The sequence below is a fragment of the Equus asinus genome, chromosome X (genome assembly GCF_041296235.1).
Source record: "Equus asinus isolate D_3611 breed Donkey chromosome X, EquAss-T2T_v2, whole genome shotgun sequence".
Classification (NCBI taxonomy): Eukaryota; Metazoa; Chordata; class Mammalia; order Perissodactyla; family Equidae; genus Equus; species Equus asinus.
In genome coordinates, this window is record NC_091820.1 from 12292063 (window position 1) to 12318735 (window position 26673).

Genomic DNA, 26673 nt, shown 5'->3' on the forward strand with positions numbered 1-26673 from the left:
ACACGCACAATATCTATATTTCTTCTTCTCAACAAGGTATAATCTATCAACAGTAAACTGAACAAGGGTACAGTTCAATATATTTTTACATATGTCTATGTAACAACATGACCACCACCCAGATGGAGGTGTGGAACAGTCCTAGCACCCCAGGAGTTTCTTTTATGCCCCTTTCCAGTTAATACAGAGCCTCATAGAGAGGCAATCACTAGCCTGAATTCAATTACTGTAGATTATTTTTGCCAGTTCTTTAATCTCATAAATGAAATCATGCTTGTTATGCTCATCATTATGTCTGTGACAATCATCCATGTTGGTGCACATAGCAATGGTTTGTTCTTTTTAATTGCTGTGTAGTATTCCATTATATGAATATGCCTCAGTTTATTTATCCCTTCTAATACTGATGGACATTGGGTTGTTTCCAGCTTGGGGTTGATAATAACCCACTCTGAATATTCTTATTTATGCCTTTTGGGGAACATAAGTGTTTATTTCTCTTAGGTATATGCCTGGGAGTAGAATTGCTGGGTCATGGGGAGCATATGTTTAGTGAATATTATCAAAGAGTTTTCCAAAGTAGTCGTCTGTATTCGATAGATTGGTAAAAGGGTGAACCAGAAGACCCTCCAAGCTGGATGGTCATTGCAATCATTGGGGAGCTTTAAAAATATACCGATTCCTAGCTCCCATCCGAAATCCACTGACTCAGAGTTTCTGGGGTGTGAACCAGTGTAGCGATAATCATCCAGCCTGCCCCCTGTAGGTTGGCCAGCAATGGCAGTACTCATTCCCAGCCTCCCTTCTGCAGTTCTCCCCTTCCCCAGGTGAACTTGAGTCTTTGTTAATATGAAAAGAATAGCATTTTCTAGAAAAGTTTATACTGCTGCCACCAAGAGGAGACTGCAAGGCAGTCCCAGAATCCAGAATTCTGGGTTTGACACAGCTGACTGATTACAGATTTGCGTTCAAGCCCCTTCACTATTGGTCCCCACCATCTGTCTCCTTCCGTGCTTTCTTCCCTTCACAGACACGATGATGTCCTCATAACACAGTGGTTACACTGACGAGTTCCTGACTCTGCTTCCTTGCTTATGCTGTGTCCCACCCACTCTCCAGAATGCTTTCTGCTTTCCTAACTAGAAGACTTTACTCCCCATCCCATGGAATGTATGGGCTTGGAATAGGCATTTTAGGCTTTTTTCTGCCACTACTACCCACATAAGGAAGTTGGACCAAGTCACTTAACTCTCTGACCTTAGTCGAATCGTCTGTAAGATAATAGAATTGAGCTAGATTATTTCTAAGGTCCCTTCAAATTTTAAAATCTTCTGATTTTTAATTGTCATCTTGCCTATCATTCAGAATCTGGCTTAAGCCTCCTCTTTAAAGCCCTAATTTGGACCATTCTAGCCCGAATTTCCAGCCTTCTTCTAAACATGAGGCTTATTATCTGAGACATGAATTATCTTGCGACATCTTTCATCTTGTTGTTTTGAAGTATTTTACTCATCAGTCTTTTTTTAGCCTCTCCTGTATCCATTGTTTTAACTTTTCAAGTAGATAAAAATGGTGAGAGTGGAGATTTTTTATATTTTCCACAGTGCCTCACGTGGTTCCTTGTACCAAATGGGTGATCAATAAATATTGATTAATTAAAATTATGGTTAATTAATGCATACTTTTCTTCTCCTTATTATTCTTCCCCCTTTTCGAAATTTATCTGAAAGCATAGTTTTAAAAATATATCACACAGTCACCTGCTTCTTATCTGTTTCTCTCTATTAAGCTCTCATATTTGGGTAAATGAGAGAATAGCTATTCTTTTTGAGCCAATAAATAGATTTGTGGGAATAAATAGATGAGTGGATGGATGGATAGATGGAAAGGTGGGTGAGTGGATGAGAAGATGGATGGATGGATGGATAGGTGGATGGTTGGATGGATGGATGGATAGATGATTGGATAGATAAGTAATAGTTGGATGGATGGATAGATGATTGGATAGGTAGATAAATAGTTGGATGGATGGATATGTTTTTTTACATACTGGTCTTTCCTACTAGAAGCCCATCTCTGTACTAGGTGCCTCAGTATTATGTAAATGGAACTTAAGGCCTGAATTGGACCCTCAACAGAAAAAGCATGAGGAGAGTTTGCTTTTTCTTTTCCAGTAAGCATAAAGTTTAAAGCTGGATTTAATGTTGACAGCATACAATCCCCAAGTTATATTGTGCCTGCTTCGGTATTGTTATTCAGTGCTTTTCCTGCTAGGATGGAGCTGGCAGAATGAATCCTAAGGACAGATGTCTACAGCAGTTCCACTGCACCATGATCCTTCTTCTATTCCATGGAAAAACTCTTCATAAGTTTCCTCCTCTCTTGCGATTTGGAATACATAAAGAAACAGGAAATTTTTACCTTTAGGCAAACCTCTTGAAGTACAGATTTTTAAAATTAATTGCAAGGAATTTATGAGATAATGTAGTATTCAGCCTTTCCTGACATCTAGAGCTGCATTGTCCAACTTGGTAGCCACTAACTACATGTGGTTATTTAAATTTATATAAAACTAAAAATTCACTTCCCTAGTCACACCAGCCACACGTCAAGTGCTCAATAGCTGTGACTTTACTGGACAGCGCAGATAGAGAACATTTCCTTCACTGCAGAAAGTTCTAGTCTACAGTGCAGAAGAGAGTTTGCCCTTTGCCTTGGGGTCCAAATCTCTTTCCCAAGATCTGTGTTAGCTGCTCTCTCTCATTGAGGGTATCAGGATTCCTCAGAAAGGCAAATAGCAAATGCCTCCCAGCTGCATGGGCTCTTCTTGTCTGTAAAATATCTTCTACTGGAAGATACCCAAAAATGAAGAGGGAAGAAACCAGGCAGCCCAATACAATCACCAGTCATGGGTTTGGGAAATTTAGGCATTGGGGAATTTAGGAATTGGTGAGGTTTTGAGACCTTCTGAAGAATTCATGTGGGGTTCACTCTCCAGGTCTGCATTATGAACTTCTGTCTGATCCCTCCATTCTCTTTTGCCAGGCTCTCTTCCATCTGCCAGTCTATCTACCTTTCTATCCCAAGACTTGCCAGAATAATCACTGCTCCAACTAAACTCTTCTCATTGTTTCCCACACTTGCCACCTGACTTCTCTCTCTCACTTCATTTCCCCCTCCCTAATGGCTGGGCTCTATTCCCTCGATCTATCCAAATCCTATCAGTCCTTCAAGGCACAGTTCAAGTCCCTTCTCCTCTATGAAGCATTCCCTGATCTTTTGCTTTCACTGATTTTTTCCCCTTCCCAAGATGTTTTTGCCTCTATTGTTCATTAAATACTGAATCTATCCTAGCTTGTATTTCTAGGTCCTTTTTATACATGTGGTTTCTACTTCCCTGATCATAGCTCTGTGGGGTCTGTGCTGTCTACAACACCCAGACCCATCTTACATCTAGTAAGAGGACAAGAACTATAGCTTGGTTGGTGTTGGAGCAATGACAAAATGATAACATCCAGCAGGTACAAATAGAAGTCATCTTAAAGTTCAAAGTTGTTTGACACAGAGACCAAAAGATGGAATTTGGCCTTGTCACAACAAATTCAGAGTGGCATCAGACTAGAACCTTACTCTCCTCATTCCTCGTCCCAATTTCTTCAGGGGAACAGGAAACTTTTCTTCAGAAACCATCAAAACACAGAGTCTGATTCCATTTTCCTTCTCTGGACAGTGGGACCTACTGATCCCAAACCCTACAGTTCTGAGGGAAGATACCCTGAGTGACTCCAAGGTGGTCCCCTTCTAAGGGGATCACCTTAGTAATTCCAAAGGATCCTCTACTGTCGTAGAGACCCGGCTTCACTGATTCCAAGGAGATTGGCCCTTTCTCATAAGAGAAGACAATTTGATTTCTTGTAAAGCATCTTTCCCAGAAAGTCCCTCTGTTAGAAGATTTTACATGAGCCACCAGTCCATAACGTCTCTATAGTATGATTTTTCTGAAGCACATGCTACCTCTCTGGAAGGGAACTCAACTCATGTCTCGCCACAGTGATGGATCGTCACAGCTGCTGGCAGACTCTAAGAGTGCTCGGAGGGCAGGGCAATGGAAGTGGGGTTTCCCAGCAAGGCTCTTTCAATTGGAGTGCTGTGGAGAGAAGGGCAGCAAAGAACTTTGACCTTGTCTCTCATACACTATCTTTTAATGTGTTAGACTTTCATGTGATTAATTATCATTTCTGGCAACCTAATGTGCATGGAAGCAAAAAATAGCACAAACTTGATCATGAAACATAGAGCATAGCCTGAAAGGGCTCCCCGGTGAGGTTTTTTTGAATGGTGTGTGTCAATAACATCCTTTGAAAATAGACTAAATTTGCATTCTTGCACTTGTAAATCCTCCTGGTGTATGGGGTTTGCATCAATTCTCTCTTAATTAAAACACAGGTTTTGCCGAATAAAAAAATTTTTTTTCCACTTCTCTTTTTCTACCTCCCAGTAATAGAACAAAGTATTTTGTTTATTACAGTCAACTTTGAAATTTGGGTGATTAGTATCTGATATTTGCTGCTACTTAAAATGGCTTGATTTGCCTCGGAAACTCTAAGAGGCTACTGGTTCATTTTACCCATTAATATCACCTTCTGTAGGAGGCCTTCATTGCCCACTGAATCTAAAGGAATGACCAACACTATTCCATCATCTAGTTTCTTTTTTCAGGTTGATCGAAGTATAATTTACATTCAGTAAATTTTTAGGTGTACACTTCTATGAATTTTGACAAACTTATATAATCCTATAATCACCACCACCACAATCAAGATATAGAACATTTCTATCATCCCCCAACTTCTCTTATGTCCCTGTTTTTTTATCCCCTTCTTCCATCCCCAGCTCCTGGCAACCACTGATCTTTTCCAGAATATCATATGAATGACATCATACAGTATATGGTTATTTGAGTTTGGCATCTTTCAACTCAGGTTGTTGCATGTATCAGTAGACCGTTCCTTTTCGTTGCTGAGTGGTATTCTCTTGCGTGGATATACCACAATTTGTTTATCCATTCTTTGGTTAATGGGTATCAGGGTTATTTTCAGTTTTGGGTGATTATGAATAAAACTGTCATAAACATTCACATACAGTTTTTGTATGGATGTATGTCTTCAAATCTCTTTGAATCTTTGGTAAATATCACCCAGTATTGTTTTCTTGAGAATTATTTTGTTCATTTGTTTGTTTACTTGTTTACTGTCTGTCTTCCACCACTAGAATATAAGCCCCCAAAAAATGGAGGCTATCTCATTCATTAGCATATTCTCTGACACTAGAACAGTTCCTAAACTGTAGCAAGTGCTTGACAAGAGTTTGTTGAATACGAATGGATGGATGCATGAAGGAAGGAATAAAAGAATGTATGAATTCTGGTGGGTCCTACTGAGTGAACCTGGAATAGTGGATTCTGGTCTGTGAATCATGTTCATTTCCTTTGATGTTAACAGAGTGATGGTCCCAACCCTAGATGACAAGGCCTTTTCTAGGTTTTATGTGGACTGTTTGGAGGAAAAACCAATAAAATTGTGAATACAAAGTTAGGTAGAGACGTGAATGTTTTAAAATATTTAGAATTCACATATTAGATTTAGAAATCACAGTAAGTTACAATTTAAATAAGTTGATAAATTCCATGAACATCACAAAATCCAGAAAAATAACATAATATCAATGAATTAACTGCCTGACATGTCTATCATACTCATTTTCTTAAATATTTTGGCTTCATCCTCATTTGTCTCCTCTTAAAATTACAATAGTTTGGTGATACCCTTTTCTATAGAGAAATTAGATAAGTCGATCTTCTAGCATGGTTGATTAAAATTGGTCTATTAATGAGAAGTTAGAAAAGTTTCTTTTATAACTCGTTATTGGTAATGTCATATAAATGTTTAGGATTATTTGAGAAAGCTACTCTCAAGTTTCTTTCCTATATGGATGTAAAATTTCACAGCATTTCAAGTTTTCTTATGCGTTGAGTGATCTTAAATACTCATTTAACTGACGACACCTGTAAACCTATTTGCCATGAATGTCTTCACGTTATGAGTTTTAAGTTGTCTTCATCAATGTTGGTACTTTGTGGGTATGCATAACACGAGTGACCTTGCCCAAATGTATTTGCTATTTGTAATTTGACTACGGGTTTCTGCCCTATAAACACAGACACTACAATAAACTCGATTTTGCTGGTATATTTGGATTTAAATTGCCATCTTATTATTCTGTTTTCATTGGTCTCACCTGTTTCATAATCCTTTTTCCCTCCCTTCTTGCCTTCTTTTAAGTTAATTAAATATTTTAATTATTCTATTCCCCTCACTCCATGAATTTGTTAATTATACAAGCTGTTCTTAATATTCTTTTCAGGGCCACCCTAGAGTTTACAACATGTATCCTTGACTTATTGGAATTTACTGTAAATTGGAACTTTCCCATTTCTCAGACAATGCAACGATAATAGGACATTTTAGCTTCATTTTCATTCCATTTTGCCTTTTTTTTTGGATATTGTTATTCTGTATTTTAATTCTCTCTATGTTTTAAAATCCACAGGACATTATATTTATTGTTTTTACATACTTTATATTAGCTCACATATTTACCTTTAGATTTAGGTTGATTCCTGTATTGACCTTGTCTGTTGCTCTCCACTCCTTCCTGCATTTTCATCCTGTGACTTCTATCTGACATCATTTTACTTCTGCCCACAGAATGCCCTTCAGTATTTCATTTAGTGTAAGTCTAATGGGGATACATTTTCTGTTTTTGTTTGTCTGAAAATGTCTTTATTTCATGTAATTTGGGGGAGGATATTTTCACTGAGCATAGCATTGTAGGCTGGCAGTTCTTCTCTTTCACAATTTGAGGTTGCCATTCATTGTCTTCTAACTTCTGCTGTGAAGTCAGATGTTATTTTTATTGTTGCTCCTTAAAATTACTGATTTTTTTTCTCTTTGACTGATTTTAAGATTTTTCTCTTTATCTTTGGTTTTCAGCAGCATTACTATCATGCACTTGGTTGTGGTTTTCTTTGTATCTTTTCTGCTTGAGATTCATAGCTTTTCTTGAATCTGTGCTTTGAAGATTTTAGCCAGTTTTGGAAAGTTCTCAACCATTGCAACTTCAAATATTGCTTCTCTCCTATTATCTTTTTCCTCTCCTCCTTTATTCTGTTTACATATAAATAGAACAACTACAGGTTAACTTTAAGCTTTTAAGGACTTTTCCCTCTTTGGTTGTTTTTGCTTTTATTGAGGCAGGAAATTTCATACTAGGGTCAGGCACCTCTGCTACTGAGAACTACTTTTAACACAATTTCATTTCACCCTGTCTCATAAATTTCTTATTCCCTTTTCTGTATGTTCCATCCTTTTTTCTCATCGTACATCAGTCTGGCCATTTTCAGCTTACTAATCCTCTCTTCAGCTGTGTCTATTCTGCTTCTGAAGCTTCCATCTAATTAATTTCGGTTATAGTATATTGTAATTCTAGAATTTCCATTTGGTTCTATCTTGTCATCTAATTTCTTGAATTAGTCCCAACGTATTGTAAAATCTCTCTCTGGTAACTCTAACATGTGGAACCTCTATAATTCTGTTTCTATTATGTATTTTCTTCTCTTGTTTTTTGGCCATTTTATTTTGTCTCCTGGTATATGAGGCAATTTTTGTTTGACTACCTGGTCTTGTAAATGATGAACTGTAAATAATTTGAGGCTCTGGATGGTATTAAGTATCTTCCAGAAAAGATTGGCTTTTGCTTCTTGCAGGCAGTTAGGAAGTGGCAGTATATCTGACCTAATCAGGGAGTGAGCAGATTAGAGGCCAGGCTTTGGTCTTTGTGAGAACTGGTCTGTTTCTGGTTCACCCCTAATACTAGGGTGTACCCCTTTGGGCATCTCAACTGAAAGCTGAAGGTGTTTACCTGGGCTCCTCTCTTTGGTGGACCCTGAACTCCATTTATTGTTTCTCTTAATCCTGTTGACACAAATAATCAATAATCAATCTATAAATCAAAATTGGGATGAGTTTATTCTATGAGCTAGTCTGAGAACTATAGCTGGGGAAGATGACCTTCACCAGGGAAGGAAGCACTCCAAAGAAGTGAGGTGTAGAGTGTGGTTATCTACTATCTTGGAACAAGGAACATATGTCAAATATGACAGGAATATCTCTTTTTACTACAGTCACAAGCTGTTTTGCGAGCACAGTAGGTCAGTGGTTACCAGATGATCACAGCAGGTCAATGGGCGGCAGGTCAGTGGTCATAAGATGTACATAGTAGGTCAGGTTGATCCTTAGTTTCTGGGAAGAAATGTTATTTTTGAAGAAATTTTGATATGGGAGGGAGGCACACATATCTATGTTTAAAACCAGTATTCTTTGCTTGGGACAGTGTACATGTTTAAAGCAAATGTACAATTGCATGTTCAACAGGTCCTGTCAGGCCTTTCTGGAAAAACAAGGTCAGGCCGAATCAGTTTTAAACCAAATGGCTTCCTCATATACCTCAATATATTAACTTTTCTTAGTGTTTTTCATTTATTCGTCAATCCTCTGCTCAGCTCAGTTTCTCTGCTGTTGCTTGAAATTTGGTAAATGCCTTAAAGGGAAAATGATGCTGAATAACAACTTCATCTCTTTGCACTTCCCTTCTCTCCAGGATTTTGGCCCCTTGAATCCTTACTGCCTTAGTATTTCTCTGATGTTTTCAAAGAGATTTTCCAGCTTTTCATTTCAGGAGAGCTGGTCAGCAACGAGCTAGTCTGCCATTATCAGAAGTGGAAAATCCTATACCACCTCTCTTAAAGACCTGATCAGCTACCTCAAAGCTACCCACATCCCAGTTCCTCTAAGAGGAGTACAGAACTATCTAGTCAGACCTGTGGGATCAGCATTCAGAGCCTCAAATTATCTCAGCAATTTACATTCAGAGAAGGGAGCTCTGGCTAACCTCAAAGTGAGTAAGTCAGGAATCTCAGCCGAGGCCTGCAGTGGTGGACCCGGCCAAGAATTATAGGTACATCAAAGCCTCTGGGATCTTTCAACTAGGCCAGGACTCTTAGCCCCAATAAGCAGAAGCTAGAGCCAACAGTCAGTTATGCGGTGATTGATAACAGCTGAAATTTCGTGAGCAGGAAAGAGCCAAAATGTTCCTAAGGTATATTTCTTTAAACGTCACTTCTTTATTGCTGTCTCTTTTTTTGCAATGTGCTCAGACCAATTGGCCAGTGGTAATAGCTAAAGGTTACATAGGAAAGAAATAAGGGGAAAATGTGAAATGCAGCCACATAAAGAAATTTATTTCCAGTGTGAGAAGAATTTACTGTGACAAAAATATGTCCATGTGACTCACTTATTTCTTCATGCTGTCTACATATAAATGGAATAAGTACAGTTCAATTCTAAACTTTTCAAGGTTTCTTTTTTCCTTTTGGTGGTTGTTGTTTTTATTGCCAGGCAATTTCATACCAGGGTCAGGCCTCTGTTATGAGAAATACTTTAAACACAATTTAAAAACAATGTAAAATTATGTAAAAACAAAATTACAGGAGTTTCTCCATGAGAACATATGAGAGATGCTTATTTCTCTTTAAATAAATGATGACCAAAACAGAATTTTAAGAATTTCATTATTATCTTTTCTTTTCCCCTTCCACTTTAAAGGATTGGAAACATCAGAGAAGAGCAGAAAAATCAGAATTTGGCATCTTTTCTTTCCTAGATTGTCAACAGAGGTGAAATTGAAGGTTAAAATGATGGCTTAAGGAATACATGCACTACAGGATGAAGATAAGTGTAGTAAATATTTAGCTTTAAGCATTCTTTATTTATGCTTTAAAAGGTCCTGTGAATCTGAAGTGCTCTAGTCAAATGAAACGGACTGGGAGATCCAGGGACCTAGTTCTAGTCTTGGTTCTCAGCTAACGAGCTGTGGCACCAGTTTCTGTTTCAAATTAAGGAAATGGGGCTTGATGACTTCGAAGTTTTATACTCCATAGTTACATATAAAGCAGGTTTGTAATTAAACATGTACCCATATGTCTGTACCACGATGACAGCTCTTCATATGCTGACCTAGCATCTTCTATTCTAAGAGGGCTTCACAAACGGGAAGATACGTATGTATTATTCGATTGTTCTTTAAAGGTTTTACCTTTATATTTTTCTTCCCCAACCAGATTTTATATTTCGCTTCCCCAACCAGATTTTAAATCCTTAGTGGCCAGGGACTTCTATATCCATAATGCCAAGCAGAGCCTGAGATACTAAATTAGTGCTTAAATGTGCTGATAAATTGACTATGCATCCTGACCAATGAGTGTTGAATACTGGAGGACCAGCGGCAGAGGTCAGTGGCCTATTGTCTTCATTACCGCAAATTAGTAAGCCTAACTGGCAGCACTGAGTGAAATGGAAGACGAGCTTTCCTCCATTTAAAGAAGGACCCAGCAGCTTTGGTGTGGACAGGCAGGGAACAACAGGAACATTAGCCGTGTTCACACTTTTAGTGCACATAGGCTAGGGACTGGTAAACTTTTTCTGTAAAGGGCCATATAGTAAATATTTTCAGCTTTGTGGGCCCAAAGGTTTCTGTTGCAACCACTCAGCTCTGCCATTATAGCCTGCAAGCAGCCATAGACATTATGTCAGCAAATGCGTGTGGCTGTGTTCCAGTAAAACCTTATTTATGGACACTGAAACTTGAATTTCGTATAATTTCCACATGTCATGAAATACTATTCTTCTTTTGATTTTTTCCCCAACCATTTAAAATGTAAAAACCATTCTTAGCTCACGGGCCATATGAAAAGAGGCAGAAGGCCAGGTTTGGCTAGTGGGCCTTAGTTTGCTGTCCCTGATATGGATGTGTGTGCACACTTGCTGAGGTGGTCATTTAGCAGTGTCCTATCTAAATGGAGTGGGACCTAGGGGAATCCATGAGCCCTGTCCATTTGGCCAGGACAGACTTCCGAAGGGATATAATAAATACAAATCCTACAGCTGTGTGATGCTTTAGGCTACAAGGCACTGTCATGTCATGCACATTAGCTTTTGGATCATCAAAAAATTGAGAGTCGATCTAATGTCTTTAAGCCATGTGTCTTTTCCAGTATGCTCTGGGTCCTCTGTGATACTAACAGTTGTTTAAATGAAGAAAATGAGAGAGTTTTAAACCAAGGCTTAGCCAGATTCCAGCTCCCTTGGGTGGTGAGCATGGGGGCAGAGCCCCCACGTAAAGGTGTAAAAATGTAAACAGACACTGGGCTTCTCACTGCCTCCTTCTAATGTTCACCCTCGTGCATGGTGCTGTCTCCTCTAAGGTCTTTTCATCGTAGGTTGACGGAAGGAAGTCACCTTAAAATTCTTGAAAAGGGCAATTGTGCTCAGGGAGAATCATCTCCTCAGGACCCCCAGGGATTCTTCTGGGCTTGAAATGGTTAGAGAAATAGGAAGTGTTTGGGCCACAGGAGATGTCTTGGGAAAAGGCTAACAAGATGGTGTCCAGAGTGGTTTGGGAGAAGTGGGCTTGAGAGGAGTACTTGGCTAGGAGCGTGGCAGGGGAGGAATGGGTTATCTTGAGCATCTGGAACCCATTTCCTTATCTGAAAGTAAGGCATTACAGGCCAGACAGATTGGGTGCACAGTTCTAAATTTTTAGTTTTAATTATGTATTTGTTCAATAGATAAAATAGGCATAAAATGAACAAGACGTAGACCTAATTCTTAATGAACTCATAGTCCTGTGACCCAGGTTGCATGAGTCTTTTTAATTTCCAGGATAGAATGAGAGAAAATGTCACTGAGTGTCCAGGGTTTATACTTCTTTTGACCTCTTTTGTACCTAGTACAGAGCCATGCAAAAGTAGGTGTTTAAGACCTGCTTTTGATTGTTAGATGTGCTAGTTTCGGTGGAGTGGGGGTGCTTTGCTTGTTTTAGGCGTGATGCGTTGCCCTGGAGCTAATCCTAGGAAGGATCTGTGAGAGCAAGGACGTTGCCCTCTAGTGACCACCTGTGCTCCTTGGAGCCAAATAGACATGGTGCCCATAGGGGCTAGCTGGCATCTGCAGAGTGCCACCTGCTGGCTAGAATGGTCACGAGCCTCTGTGTGAGACGCAAATACTTAGGCTACGGGATGATTTTTTTCTTCTTGTTTTATTTTTAGAATTCTCTACCGTCTATAAATCTTACAACGAGCTATTGGCACTTCTATATTAAATTTTCTTTAACTGGAAAAAGTCATTCAAATGAACTAACAGCCTCTAGACCACCTTCTTTGATGATGTCTTTGCTGACTCAGAGCAAACTTTTTCAACTGGTCCTTACGATATCCCCAGAGTTGCATGGTGACAAACTTACAAACTCTTCTTCCCTGCTTTCCTCTTTCTTTTTTTTTTTTTTTTTTTTGGTCTTTCTTTCTTTCTTAATTTTATTGTGATAAAATATACATAACATAAAGTTTACCATTTTAACCATTTTTAAATGTACGGTTCAGTAACACTAAGTACATCCACATTGTTGTGCAACCATCACCACCATCCCTCTCCGGAATTTTTTCCTCTTCCCAAACTGAAAAAAGTCCAGACCCATTAAACAATAACGCTGTTCTTTCTTTCTTTCATTTTCTTTTTTCTGTCTTTCTTTTATTTATTAATTTTTCAAGGTTGCATTTAGCAGAGACCTATTCATCCCCTATTCATAATGGAGATAAATTCAAAGGCATTGAGTGTGAAAAGATGTCTGAGTTGGACCCTGGTTCTTTTAATTGTCAACTGTGTGACTTTGGGCAAGTCACTCTGCAGGCCTCAGTTTTCTGATCTGTAAAAAGGGGATGAGGGTCTCTACTTTTAATATACGATAAGACTGTTGTAATTTTTGTAATGATGAAATGAAATAGTGTATCGGCTTCTTTATAAAATGCTAGAATTCCTAGTCAAAAGCGTGAGTGTACCATTAGCATGGTTGTTATTTCTGATCATAAAGGAGTGGGGAGGGTGTTGAAAAAATCTCAACCAGTTGATGTTTTCTAGTGGACAGTCATTACTTTTCAGGAAATGCAATAACAACCCTCTTATTTAAATGAGGCTTCCTGGTTTTGAAAGTGTTTTTGAAACACTTCATTTAGGTCCTCCTCATAGCAAGTAAGGTCGATAGCGTTAGTTCCATTTCACAAATGAAGAAAACGGAGGCATTAAAGTCACGTGGTTTAAGGTCTCGACTCGGGAACCAGAAGGCCTCTGTTCAAACCCTAACTCTGCCACTTCCTAGCTGTGTGACCTTGGGCAAGTTATTTAACTTCTCTGTGCCTCAGTTTCTTCATCTATAAGAAGAGGATGACAACAGTAGTACCCGCTTCCTAGGGGATTCAAGAAGTTACTTCCTGAAAAGTGTTGAGAGCTGTATCAGGCATATAGTTAGTGCTATGTAAGTTTTTGTTAAATAAAAAAATGAATAAAAAGCAACTGACAGCATACTTATGCAAAAATAGCTAGTTATGGAAGTGGGAATAGAATGCAAGGCTCCCAGTCTCCGTTCAGTCCCTCTCTCTCCCTGTCATGGTCTCCTTTACCACACAGCAGTACCTCCCTGACACTGCCACGATCAACCTTCTGGGCCCGGGGACCCAATCAGCTACAAAGTTCGGTCACCATTTCACCATGTATAAAGCCTCTCACAAAAGCTTAATTTAAATAGATTGCTGTTAAATTTTTATAATTAGACACAATGACTCATATGCTGTGATGGTATTTTTGAGCTTTAATAATTCTTATTTTGAAAAGAAAAAGTATTTTATTGAGATAATTTAGAAATTCTCTTTTTATCCCCAATAATTTGAAATATATTTAAAATTGTCTCTGATATTTCATTTTCTATGTATATGTTTGATAAACTGGCGGGAGAGGACTTTACATAGTGAGTGCTGTTGGTGGCCTGCTGATATCCCTCGTGGACCCTGGAGGTGACTTACAGACCTGGGCTTCCTGTGTTTCTCTGATGGATGGTGACATCTGACCGTGGAAGGTTTGGAGCAAGCCGGGGTGCCCCAGAATTAACACCTCAGGACAGTTTTCAGCCAAAGAGGGAGTGGAGTTGGTAGGAAACATCTCACCGTCCTCACCCCTTGGTGGCACAGTTCTGGAACGTACTCATTACCGTCTCTGGGGGTCCCCAGCAGGCCTGTGCTCCAGTTACCTTTATTGGCTTCCATCCCCTCCCTCTCCCACCTCCCCACTCCCTCCCTGTGCTTCCTAGTGTAAGGGAGGAAGACATTTCCTCTACCCTCTCTGGGTTCTTCTGGCAGGAGAACAAATTAAATTCACATGAAACAGAATAGCAGGAGAAAATTAAACAAAGCTTTATAACATGTATACATGGGAGTGGCTCAGGCAAGCTGAGTAACTCGCCAAAATGGCTGAAGCTCCCACCTTAAATATCATATCCAGCTAAAGGCAAAGGAGGATGTTGGAGGTGGGGTGTGTCAGTTACAGGAGGTTACCAGAAACAGGAATAAGATTATTATGCAGATTTAAGTCCTTGCCTTTGGCATTGATTAAGAGTTTCTAGAGAGAAGGTCATCCCCTGTCTTCTTCCTGGTACAGAGAGGGAGGCACCTTTACAGATGGAGATTTCCCTTACAAACGTAAATGTTTGCCAACAAAGGGCAAGCAAACTCCACTCCTCAGAGTTGCTTTTATTAAAAGTAACCAGCCCCCAAAAAATCCTCATGCCAAAGAGACATATCTTGGGGTGGCCAATTCTAGGCCCCCACACTAGGATCCCCTCCCAAATAAACTACTTGTGCTTAAATCCTTGTCTCAGGGTCTGTTTGGGGGTGAATGACAATTTATGAAGACAATTTATGATCCAGAGTCTATTCTACCTTCCCCCTAGAGCAGGGGTGATTTTTCTGTCTTTGTGATTTTGTCCCCATTCTCTGTGTATCTTCCATGCTACACAGTAGAGTAAATGCAGGCTGTGTCTAACTACAATTTGCGAATGGGATTTATAAACATTCTTCAAACTTTTTGGCTCATAAATTGCTGGAAAAGTCTAACAAGTTATAAATATATGTTCTTCCCACCATAACATTTTTGAGGAATGGCCTACGAATAACTCGTGCCAGGATGTTTGCACACCTACTGAAATGTAACTGGGTTACTGCTTTCCTTTGTCATTTTAAACATCCCCACTGGCAACTGTAATACTTCATCCTGCTTAGACCCCTCCTGCTAGGCTGGGCTCCCTCACAGGATTAGCACTGAGTTTTGGAATTAGATCATCCCTCTGAAACCCATTTCGGGCCCAAGTCCTTCTGCCAAAGCACCATAAGATGTCCAACAATTGCTTGCCTCTCTCTTCTCATTTTAAGCCCGAGCTTCTACATCCCTCTTATCCCAGAACAAGTACCTGCACTTCTGAAATCTTCCCCACATCAGTGGCTCTTTCTCTAGCCTCGTTTCAGCCTCTGGTTTTGAATACTTCCGTGATGCCATTTTTTGCCTCGGCTCCAACATCTCACTCAGATGGCCTCTTCAGGCCCCAAGGCCTCTGAATAAATGAAAGAGCCCAGACCTCATTCTAGGCCTCAAGCCACAGGGAACTTGAGGGTATATATATAGGGGTGAAAGAGGCAAGAGACTTGGTATAAAAGACTCAAAGATGAACAGGAATTTTGTGTCTGCCCAGAAACACACTGCTTTCACCATGGCTGGAGCAGATAGGGAACAGACATTCGGATAATTTCTTTGGTTTTCTTCTTTAATTCCAATACCAGTGAAGGGGAGCAGAATTTGCTACCCCAAAATGTGTCTCTTTGGCATAAGGATTATTTTAGGCTAATTATTTTTAAGAAAGAGCAGATACAAGAAAAGCTCTGAAAACTGAGTAGTAGAAGTTGCCCTTTTGTAAGAGACATTTACATTTATAAGGGGAATCTCCGTTTGTAAGGGTGTCTCCCTCTCTGTACCAGGAAGAGTAGAATGACTCTAAATCTCCCGAAACTCTTATCAATGGAGAAGGCAGGACTTAAATCTGCATAACAACCTTACCCTTGTTTACTGAGTTTTTCCTGGTTACCTCCCATTACTGCCTCCCCAAACCTCCAACATCTTATTTTATCTTTAGCTGGGAATGGTGTAACTCTAGGACCAGTTCAACTGCCTCCATCTTATCAACAGAGTAATTAAGAGTGTTTTTTCAGGAACTGAGACCCCTTGTCCAGTTCAGGCCAGTTGAGACCACCTGCCCTTCAATTGGGCCTGCACAAATGCCCAATAGGATAAGCGACCCTTTTGACATGAAAGGGCTGAAAACTGCACCCTCAGATCATGCTGACACCACCATTTTGTGAACATGCATCCTATGAAGAGCCATGAAGCTTGACTACGCTTGCACAGATCATCAGTTCCCTCACTTCTCACCTCCAGTCATCTGGCTCCACACTTCAGACCACCCTGCCCTTCATCCCGTAAATTTTTCCCCAAGCCCTGGATCAGGAGACAGATCTGAAAGCTGATGCCTCCTCTTTCCTTGCAGATAGATCTAGTAATAAATCTGATTTTTTTTACCCAAAAGCTGATGCTGTAATAATCGGCTTTTTTTTGAGCATCAGGTAGGAGAACCCTATTTGTGTGGTAACAATGTTATTTAAGGTGATAGTTTGGGCCATTTTGGGCAGCCACTCAGTTTTCCTGGGTCTCTCCCATATATATAGGAGGTATACATGTTATTAAACTGTTTGTTTTGCTCCTGTTCATCTGTCTTATTACAGGGAGATCTCAGCCAGGAACCTAGAAGGGTAGAGGGGAAATGATTTTTCCTTCCCTATACCAGAAAGCCCAGGTTGCCTGGTCAACCACAAGACCATCATGATAGGAAGCAGTAGGACCTGGTGGTAGGCTTCCGGGACAGCCTGCATGAGCTCAAATCCTGTCTCCAGTGCTTGGCACTGATGGCCTTAGAAAAGTTACTTTGCCTCAGTTTCCTTATCTGTAGAAGAGCAATCATAGTAGGACCTGCCACATAGAATTGTTTTGTGGATCAAAGGTGATAATGTAAACAAAGCTCACAGCATAGTTGTCTGATCCATGGTAAGTTTTCAGTAAGTTTTAACTGTTATTATTGTGGTGGTGGTGGTGGTGAACAGAATCAATCTAATTGAAACCCAGATGCGGAATGGTCTTATTCCCCTGCAATCTGTTACAAGAAAGGAATTCCCACAGGGTAGTTGCAAAGTTAGCCTTTGAAGAAAGTAAATATGTAGAAATCTGGCTGCCTACAGTCTTTGCCCCCCATATGTCTCCTCCACCTGCTGGAGGAATGAACAAAAATTCCTTTATTGGGAAATAGAGCCTTCCTTCCATAATCCGAGGCAGGACTTTAAATTCAGGAAGGTGATCACATTTTCTGGAAAGTGTCTTCTGGGACAATGGACTCCAAAGTGGGGTTCACACTCTCCAGGAGAGGTGCAACGTGATGCAGCTCCCTAACAAGTAAGGGAGGAAAGTATCAAAACTTCTATTTATATTTAAAAATCAGGATGAATTAAACATTAGTGGTATGTAGTATCCAAATCGAGGCTCACCGTCACTGAGTCCGTGTCAGAGATCCCTTGTCCTGGGCAGCTCAAGCAGCAGGAGAGGGGTCTCCCCGCCTAGAAGGCTCAGTGACGGCACCTTACTCTTCCCTGCCCTTTCAGTTTATGGCGAGGCACTGCAGACTGACGTGTGTTTGTGCCTGATCTCGTTCTAATTAAACTAACCTCCCCAAACGGACAAGTGGCTTAAAAATATTCCTGCCAAAACAAAACCTCAGAGTGTAGATGATACTAAAATTGCAAGCCCAAGAGAACAATGTGAATACAACAAAGAAGACACTTCCCTTGTTCCTGGTGTAGGCACTAATCAGATACGACACATTCAATCACATTATAATTCTAAGTTTTTCATAATAAAGTCTTTCTGATGACAAAAGGGTTTACTGTTAATAAAATGTATGACACATTATTTAAAAATTATTTTACTGTTATTTATCTTTTTAAAATTATATATTTTAGTGTATGTTTTTTCCCCAACCTGTTTATGAACTCCTGTATAATACCCACCCACAGTTGACAATAACATTCCCTAGATTTTGTTCTCACTCTCTTTTTAGCATGTTTGTATAAATATTTGTATATATGCTTGTTTGTTGTTGTTTTTTTATTTTGCCAAACTCTGAAAAGTAAGGGGCAAATATCCTGACCTTTCACTCCTAAGTATTTCAGTGTGTATTTCCTAAGAAAAAGAACACTCTTCTATGTAACCCCAATGCCATTATCACACCTAATGAAGTTAACAATAGTTCCTTAATACCATCTAATATATAATCCATAATCAAATTTCCTCCATCGTCCCCCAAATGTATTTTATAGCTTTTTAAAAAATCTAGGATCAAATCAAGGTTTATGCATTACATTTGGTTGTTATATCTTTTTTTCTAGTTTTATTGAGACATAATTGCAATATAACATTGTATAAGTTTAAGGTATATAACGTAATGATTCGATATATGTATTTATTGCAAAAAAGATGACGTGTTATATCTCTTTAATTTCCTTTAAGGTAGAATAGTAGCTCGCCTACATTGTTCTAAAAAAATGAAGTTGACTCTTTCGATGAGTCTAAGCCGGTGATCTTATAGAATGTGTCAGAATTGGATTTATCTGATTGTTTCCTCATAGTTAGATTCAGGTTAAAAATTTTTGGCAAGAATACTGCATAGCAATGTTGTGTTCTTCCCACTGCATTGCACCGGCAGGCATATGATCTCAGGTTGTCCCACCATTTGTGTTGCTAAGTTTGATCAGGGCCACATTATGAATTTCATGGGCCCTTGGCACTTTTGCTTTCAGGGGACCCTCTCTCCATAAAAAATATTAAGAATTATATTTTATAATTGTATTGTTATAAAGACAAATATAATCCAAGATGGATTATATTCCTTTTTTTCTTCTGATTTTAAAAGAAATTAAAACATTTTCCTGAGCTCCTAAAAGAATCATGGGCCACAGACCTTGTGCCCACTCTGCCTACTGGAGAAGGTGGCCCTGGGTTTGACCAGGTGATTAAAGATGTGACCTCTGGATCTCACCATCATTAAGGTACATTTTCCCCCTTTGCAGTTAAATAGTAATCTGTGGGGAGACTCTTTGAGACTATGTGAATATCCTGTTTCTGTAAAACCTCTCCCTCAATGGTGTTATCAGTTTTGTCTGAATCAGTTATTACATTGAAAGTTGCAGGAATTGTCTCCTGTGCAGGGATGAGAATACTGAGGTGCAAAGAGTTCATGATTTGTCCAAGACCATAAAGCTGGTTGGTAGAATCACCATTAGGAACCAGATCTCTCTGCTCCCAAGTCCACATTAGAGCCCAGAGGAAACTGGATTATATTAAGAAGGGGTGAAAAAGAGCGTGGAAGTTATTTGGCCTGGAGAGGACAGAAAAGAATGACTGTAATCTGTTACACACTTAAAGATAATGGGTGAATGGGCACCAAGGAGAGGCAAGTTCCCCATTTGCAGAGTAACGGCTCAAAGGGAGATAAGATTCCATTGTTCTGGATTATGGTCATTTTATAAGCCAGCTAATAATTGCACCACATTTCTTCAGAAAAATTCTTGGTTTAGTCTCCGGAGAAAATAAAGCCAATGTTTAATAGTCTTGTCAATTCTTATTAGGTATCAGGATTCTAATTTAAATGCTGACAATGTGTCAGTTACCCTAGAGACCATTTAGTTCACTGAGTTTTCCCTTCACCTCCATCCTCTCCACGTAGTGTGCATTAGGATTGTGATAGAGGTTCACAAAGATTGTTGTTCAGCGATTCCTACAGACTTCAGTAGGTAATTATGGACAAATAAGGGCTGAAATGCTGGATCTTTAAAAATAAACAAACTGCCCATATTTGAATAAAAGACATAACTTCTGTGGGCAAAAGTTTCCAACTCTGGGTGTGAGAGCCAGCTACTTCTCTTGCTAAGAATCTCTTTGACACATTAATCTTACAGAGAACGTTTTTTGACCTTTCCAATGTTTGCATAAGAAAAACGAAGCACAGATGTTTTCAGAAGTGGGAACCAATTGTCTTGAACCCCATATCATCAGGAGTGAATTTGTCAGTCTATGAAGAAATGATTCTTACTAAGTGTGTAAGAGTGAATCTGCTTTTTCTCATTTGTGAGAAATTGGAAATAAGAGACACATCGGCAAGTCACATATTATTAATCAATTAATTAGCAAGTATTTGCTGAGCCTCTACTTTGAAATAAGTGGTATGCAGAACAGGGACCTGGAGCATTTTTAGTGATACAGAAAGAGGAGAAGAGAACATATAATCTCCTGACCTAAGGAAACTTATGAGAAAGTCAGGTAAAAAGACACACCCATGGAAAACTAGCAAACAATTCAAAATAGTGGAAAGTAAGCATGAAATGGGAAGAGTTAATAATCCTGTCATAAAATTAGACAGTTTAGGAGGAAGAACGGGAATTATCAAGGCCTAGATTCGTCAGCAAAAGCTTCATGAAGATGGTACTTAAAAGCTGGAATTTGGAAGGATAGGATTCAGATGAATGGGGACTCTGGGAATGGGCATGAAGAAAGGAGAGGTAGGAAGGTGATGGAGAATTTAGAAAGAGGACATAGACTAGTCTATCTCTTAAGTACAATCGAAAGTTGACAGCTCATTCTTTCAGAGGGCAGCAAATGGGGGATGATCTATATGAAATGATCCTGGAAATAAATGTGATAATAACTTTAAATGACCATCATGTCTAATTGTTCTAGATACGGCTCTTTTGTTGACAAAGAACAGAAGCCACTCACACTAACTCAAGGGAAAAGGGAACAGGAAAATCGTAAGATTGTAGCAGGAGATCTCTTGTACATTCAAAAGTAGTTCATGGGCCAGGAACCAAGGGCCCTTTGTATGACTTGGGGTCACATCATCCTAGCTTCTTCTTTTATGTCTGCCTCATTCTTTCTCTTAATCCACCTACTCTGTTTATTTATCTTGCACATGGTTAAAATATGGTTGCCCTGATCCCTTCTTCGACATCAAAATCTTTTATTTCCAGCATCTATCATTGACTAACTACATCCTCTCTATTTTTCAGTTTAAATGCTTAAGAGAAAGAAAGTTTCTTTAGTAGCTGGCCAGAAAGTTCATTGGCTGGTTTAGATTGAGTATCCACTCCAGCCCAAGCAGCCGTCACTCCTAAACAAGAACCACCCAGTGGTGTCTTCTCTGCACTGGGAGCTCTGGGCATAGCAGTCTACTGGAAGAAGAAATGGCTGATATGTTCCATGCTCTATAGAATCATTAGACTTCCAGGGAACATTTGGTATGTCCCATACACATTTGGAAACATCTGGTTTGTTTCTCTGCCTCTAGGAAGGATTACCCAAAACTTCCTTCTGAAAGAGCTGTGGTATCCTTAAAAGAGTTGGTCCTAAATTGAATATTGACTCCACCACCTCTGAAACTATCTGAGCTTCAATTTGTCACCTGTAGAATGGGGATAGTAGCACCTACCTGTTGGAGTTGTCTGGAACACAAATGAGATAATGTAGATGCTATTCTCTGCTTGGCACAAGGCAAGAGCTTGGTAAATGGGGTTTCTTTAATTTCTCTGATATTTTATGAACATTCCATAACAGAAAATTATTTGTAATGCATTTTTACTTATTTTTTAATTGCACAATTGATATATGAATATATTTGAATATTTTAAAGCGAATCCTAGACATTATATTTTTTCATTGGTAAATATTTAAGGGTTTTTTTTTCCAAATAAGATTGACACCTGAGCTAACATCTGTTACCAATCTTTTTTTTTCTTCTTATTCTTCCCGAAGCCCCCCAGTACATAGTTGTATATTGTAGTTGTAGGTCCTTCTGGCTCTGCCATGTGGGTCACTGCCTCAGCATGGCCTGCTGAGTGGTACCATGTCTGCACCCAGGATCCGAACAGGTGAAACCCTGGGCCGCCAAAGTGGAGCGTGCGAACTTAACCACTTGGCCACGGGGCCAGCCCTAAGGGTGTGTTTTTAATAAATAAAGTCTTTTTATAAACACAGAACCACAATACCATTATCACACCCAATACATTAAAAATAATTCCTTTGGTATCACCAATAGTAAATCTATGTTTGATTTTTCTCAATAGTCTCAAAAATATCTTTTTATGGTTGTTTGGTTTGAATCAAAATCCAAAAGGAGTCTATACATTGCACTTGATTGATATGTCTTACACATCTCAGTCAGTCTGTAACCATCCCTCTCTGCTTTTTTTTTTTTTTTGAAGAGGAACTGCTCCTTTTTTTAAAATTTAATTTTATTTATTTATTTTTTTGAGGAAGATTAGCCCTGAGCTAACATCTGCTGCCAGTCCTCTTCTTTTTGCTGAGGAAGACGGGCCCTGAGCTAACATCCGTGCCCATCTTCCTCTACTTTATACGTGGGACGCCTGCCACAGCAAGGCTTGCCACGTGGTGCCATGTCCACACCCGGGATCTGAACTGGCGAAACCTGGGCTGCCGAAGCAGAACGTACAAACTTAACCACTGTGCCACTGGGCCAACCCCCCTCTCTACTTTTTTATGCCATATATTTGTTGAGGAAAAAAATGCGGTCATTATTCCTGTAGAACTTTCCAATTCAGGATTTGTATCTTCATGGCATCCTTTAGCAGGTTCTTCTTTCCCCATATTTCCTGAAAGCTGGTACATAAATCTAGAGGGTTATTAGATTTAGATTCAAATTATTTTTCTGGCAAAACTATAAAAGAAATGTTTTTATGCTATCTTTTATGTTTTAAAAGCTGTGAATTTGAAATAGCGACTCAGTAGTTCGCATGGCATTTTGCACTTAGGAATACAAGATTCCCAAGAGAGGAGGAGGTAAGCCATTCACTCTGGTTTCTGACTTATGCATGAGTGAATCACTTTCTCTTGGAGAGTTAATGGTACTTAGGACTGCTATCTGCCAGAAAATGCAGATGAAAGTTATAATTACCACTTTGTCGCTAATCAATTTATTAGGGATATCTTTAGTCATATACATCTTTGCCTGAAGATGTTCATGTACCTTTAATTAAAGATACCAATTCCTTGCTTACATTCTAAACTTGGAATAAAAATGTTTGAAATGACTAGTGCCTAGAGAAAGTGCCAGAAGAAAATGGAACTGCCTTTGAAATTTTTTTCTTTTTTATAATTGTTTAAAACGAACTAATACAAATTACGAATGGAAAAGCAAACGCAGGTACACTGAAGCAGGACTATAGTGTTGTCCCGGAGTGCTAGGGATGTCCAAGAAATAATAGTCCTCCCTTCCCTACCTGAGCTGGGAACAGAGAGCTAGATAAAGAAATCAGACAGACGATGATAAAAACAATTGCTCCATGTCTGATTAAGCTGTTTGGAGAATGTGACTCAGGTCCACAGCAATAATGAACTTGCAGTCACTCTGATCTTCTATATTAGATGTGCCATTCCCCTAGTCAGAAACAGTAAGACAACCAGAGGCCTCTTTGAGCCCAGTGTACATGCCAGGTTCTTTTTCCCAAACTCACCACTTCATAACTCACTCTCCCTTCTCTGGAGGGAGGAGGAAAGTGAGTGAGGAGTCAGGGTGCAGCCAAGAGTAGTAACTCAATGGAGGTTTAATCAACATGGAAACAAGTGGAAATAGGTGTTTCTCCTTCACTGAGGCCCATGATATGCAAGAATATCATAGGTCAAACCCAGGTTCAACACAGCATTTTCAGCAATGAGCACCCTCACATTTAGTTGGTCCCAAATCATATCAACTTCCACACTATAGCAGCTCATGTTCAACTGGACAAACATTTGTGGAGTGTGTGCAAGTCGCAGTGCTGGCACATGCCAAGATGGAAAAAGACACACTCTTTGCCCACCAGAGGCTCATCTTCTAGTGGGTTCTCAGACACGTGCACACAAAATAGGTGTGCAGCCCACTGTGCTAGGCATTGTGGCAGACATGGAGATGCTCCTCACAGACCTTCCTTAGGAAAAGACTCACTGTCCAGCTGTAGGGACTGTGGTTGGCTGAAGTGGACCGCTTCAGGGTCCGCTTCACCCTTCAAGCTATGGTCATGCTCTTCCTGGACAGTTCCTGCCCAGTGACTGAACCAGGTAGTAACTGAGGTCACACTTGTTTTGGTTGGCCCCAGCCAATGACTAAGCAAGGTGGTGATACAAGGGCCTGGCCATTTCCACCCAAGACAGGATTCCGCTGGGCAATCTTTGCTCCTGAGCTTCCCGTTGGGCTAGTGTAGGGTTACCAGCTGTCCCAGTTTGCTGGGACTGAGAGATTTCCCAGGATGTAGGACTTCCAGTGCTAAAAATGAGAAATTGCCAGGCAAAGTGGGATGGTTGATCACCTTGGCTGGTGTAGACCTTCTTAGGTCTGCATCAGGGTCTGACAGCTCCCTCTGCCCAGTCCTGCTTCCTTCCCTTTTTCCTTTCACAGGTATTACTCCCCAAGAAACTTTTTGTCCTGCTGACTTCATCTCAGCTTCTGCTTCCCAAAGCACTGGACCCAAGACAGGGGCACACATAGCACAGAAACTAGGAAGGACCTAAATAGTGCAAGACGAGGCTGAAAGAGGGTAGGAGGGCAGGGGAAAGATTAATTTGACAACTGCAGGGATGCTTCTGTGGATAACTTTTTCAGTGGACTATTTGTTCTGCACCCTTTGAAAAAGAGAAGAGGCCTGCCTACGTAAATACTCAATGACTTAAGATTCCCTAATCTGCATTTGAATACTCAAAATGGAGACTTTGCCCCAAAAAAGCCAACCTTGTCTCTGTGCCTTCTTTAAACATGCTTTCTTATTAATTTCTATGATGTAAGAAGAAAAATGAAAGCTTCAGCTTTTCTGAGAAGATTCTTAAAATCAAGAGAGAACATGGGCAGAATGTTACTGCTGGAGAAAGGGGAAGGCATCCTTCAGGGCTGGGACTAAGATAAGGAGAGCCCGGTGCTTAGAGTAGAACATTTAAGGAAGCGCTCACTGTCAGGGTCGTGTGAGTTCAGAGTCAGCACTTGCATGAACCTGAGAGGGAGCACTTCCTTAAATTTTGCACCCCAGGTGCCTCGCTTGCCTCACCCTAGTCCCAGCCCTGGCATCCATAATAATATTAGACAACTTACACAGAACGTTCTCTCTTTCCTCCCCCAGGTACAAAGCCATCGTCCGGCCAATGGATATCCAAGCCTCTCATGCCTTGATGAAGATCTGCCTGAAAGCAGCACTGATCTGGGTCATCTCCATGCTTCTGGCCATCCCAGAGGCTGTGTTTTCTGATCTACATCCCTTCCACGAGGAAAGCACCAACCAGACCTTCATTAGCTGTGCCCCGTACCCACACTCTAATGAGCTGCACCCCAAAATCCACTCCATGGCTTCCTTCCTGGTCTTCTACATCATCCCACTGTCGATCATCTCTGTCTACTACTACTTCATTGCCAAAAATCTGGTCCAGAGTGCTTACAATCTACCCATGGAAGGGAATATACACATCAAGAAGCAGGTGGGTGCTTAGGATTGATTCATTTCCTCCTTGGGGCTTTGATCCCTTGCATTTCTTTTGCACCTCACTGACGAGTATAGTATTTAGGTGGTCGCCTGATTCTGCAGTTAGAGGAGGTGGGTGATCTGCGGCCAGATGGTAAATGGAAACTCCTAGTCACAGAAGCCCAGGAATTCAGCTGTTCTTTATAATCTTCTTCTCTTATTAAAGACCTAAGCTAGGGAGGTGTTGAGAACCTGAAAGATTTGGAGTATGGGTTTCTTTTTGAGAAATATCTGGAAAAGCATTTTTGTTTAAAAAATAAAATGTTGAGGCTCATAGGGATATGACTTCTTTTTTTTTTTTTAAAGATTGGCACCTGTTAATCTGTTGCCAATCCTCTTTCTTTTTCTTTCTTCTTCTCCCCAAAGCCCCCCAGTACATAGTTGTATATTCTAGTTGTAGGTCCTTCTGGTTGTGCTAGGTGAGACGCCACCTCAGCATGGCTTGATGAGCAGTGATAGGTCCACACCCAGGATCCAAACTGGTGAAACCCTGGGATGCCAAAGTGGAGCACCCGAACCCAACCACTCGGCCACAGGACTGGCCTTGGGATATCACTTCTTTAAACTCTGATCATGTTGTTTGGATAGAAAGAGAGTCACCACATGGGGACAAAGCAGAGGGGGCAGGAAAATGAGTCTGGTTGAAGAATAAGACGTAGTTTGATGAAGACAGGTTCACACTGATTTGAGTTCAAATCCAGGCTTCATGACTTACTAACCCCCTCAGAGCCTCAATGCTCTTATCCATGATTTAGAGTAATAAGCCCTATGTTGTAAGGCTGTTGGAGGATTACAAGAGATAGCATATGTACCCTTAGAGTGCCCAGAAGGCAGGATGGCCTCCATATGTGTTAGACTCCCTTCCCCATCTCCCACAGTCCCCCATAATTTCATCCTTGAGGTATGAATGGTAGAAACCGGGAACTCTGTCTTTCTCCTCAGTTCTTGCTTTCTAGTCCGAAGGTGGATCA

At 40.2% G+C, this 26673-nt stretch overlaps 1 protein-coding gene across 1 annotated transcript in view; it reads left to right on the plus strand.

Moving 5' to 3' along the window:
• The window catches only part of GRPR (gastrin releasing peptide receptor), a 49930-nt gene that overhangs the window by 14849 nt on the left and 8408 nt on the right, over positions 1-26673 (plus strand). Inside the window, exon 3 of the mRNA XM_014864256.3 lies at positions 25307-25658. Within this exon, the coding sequence (XP_014719742.1) occupies positions 25307-25658 (352 nt within the window). The remainder of the gene's footprint in view (positions 1-25306; positions 25659-26673) is intronic.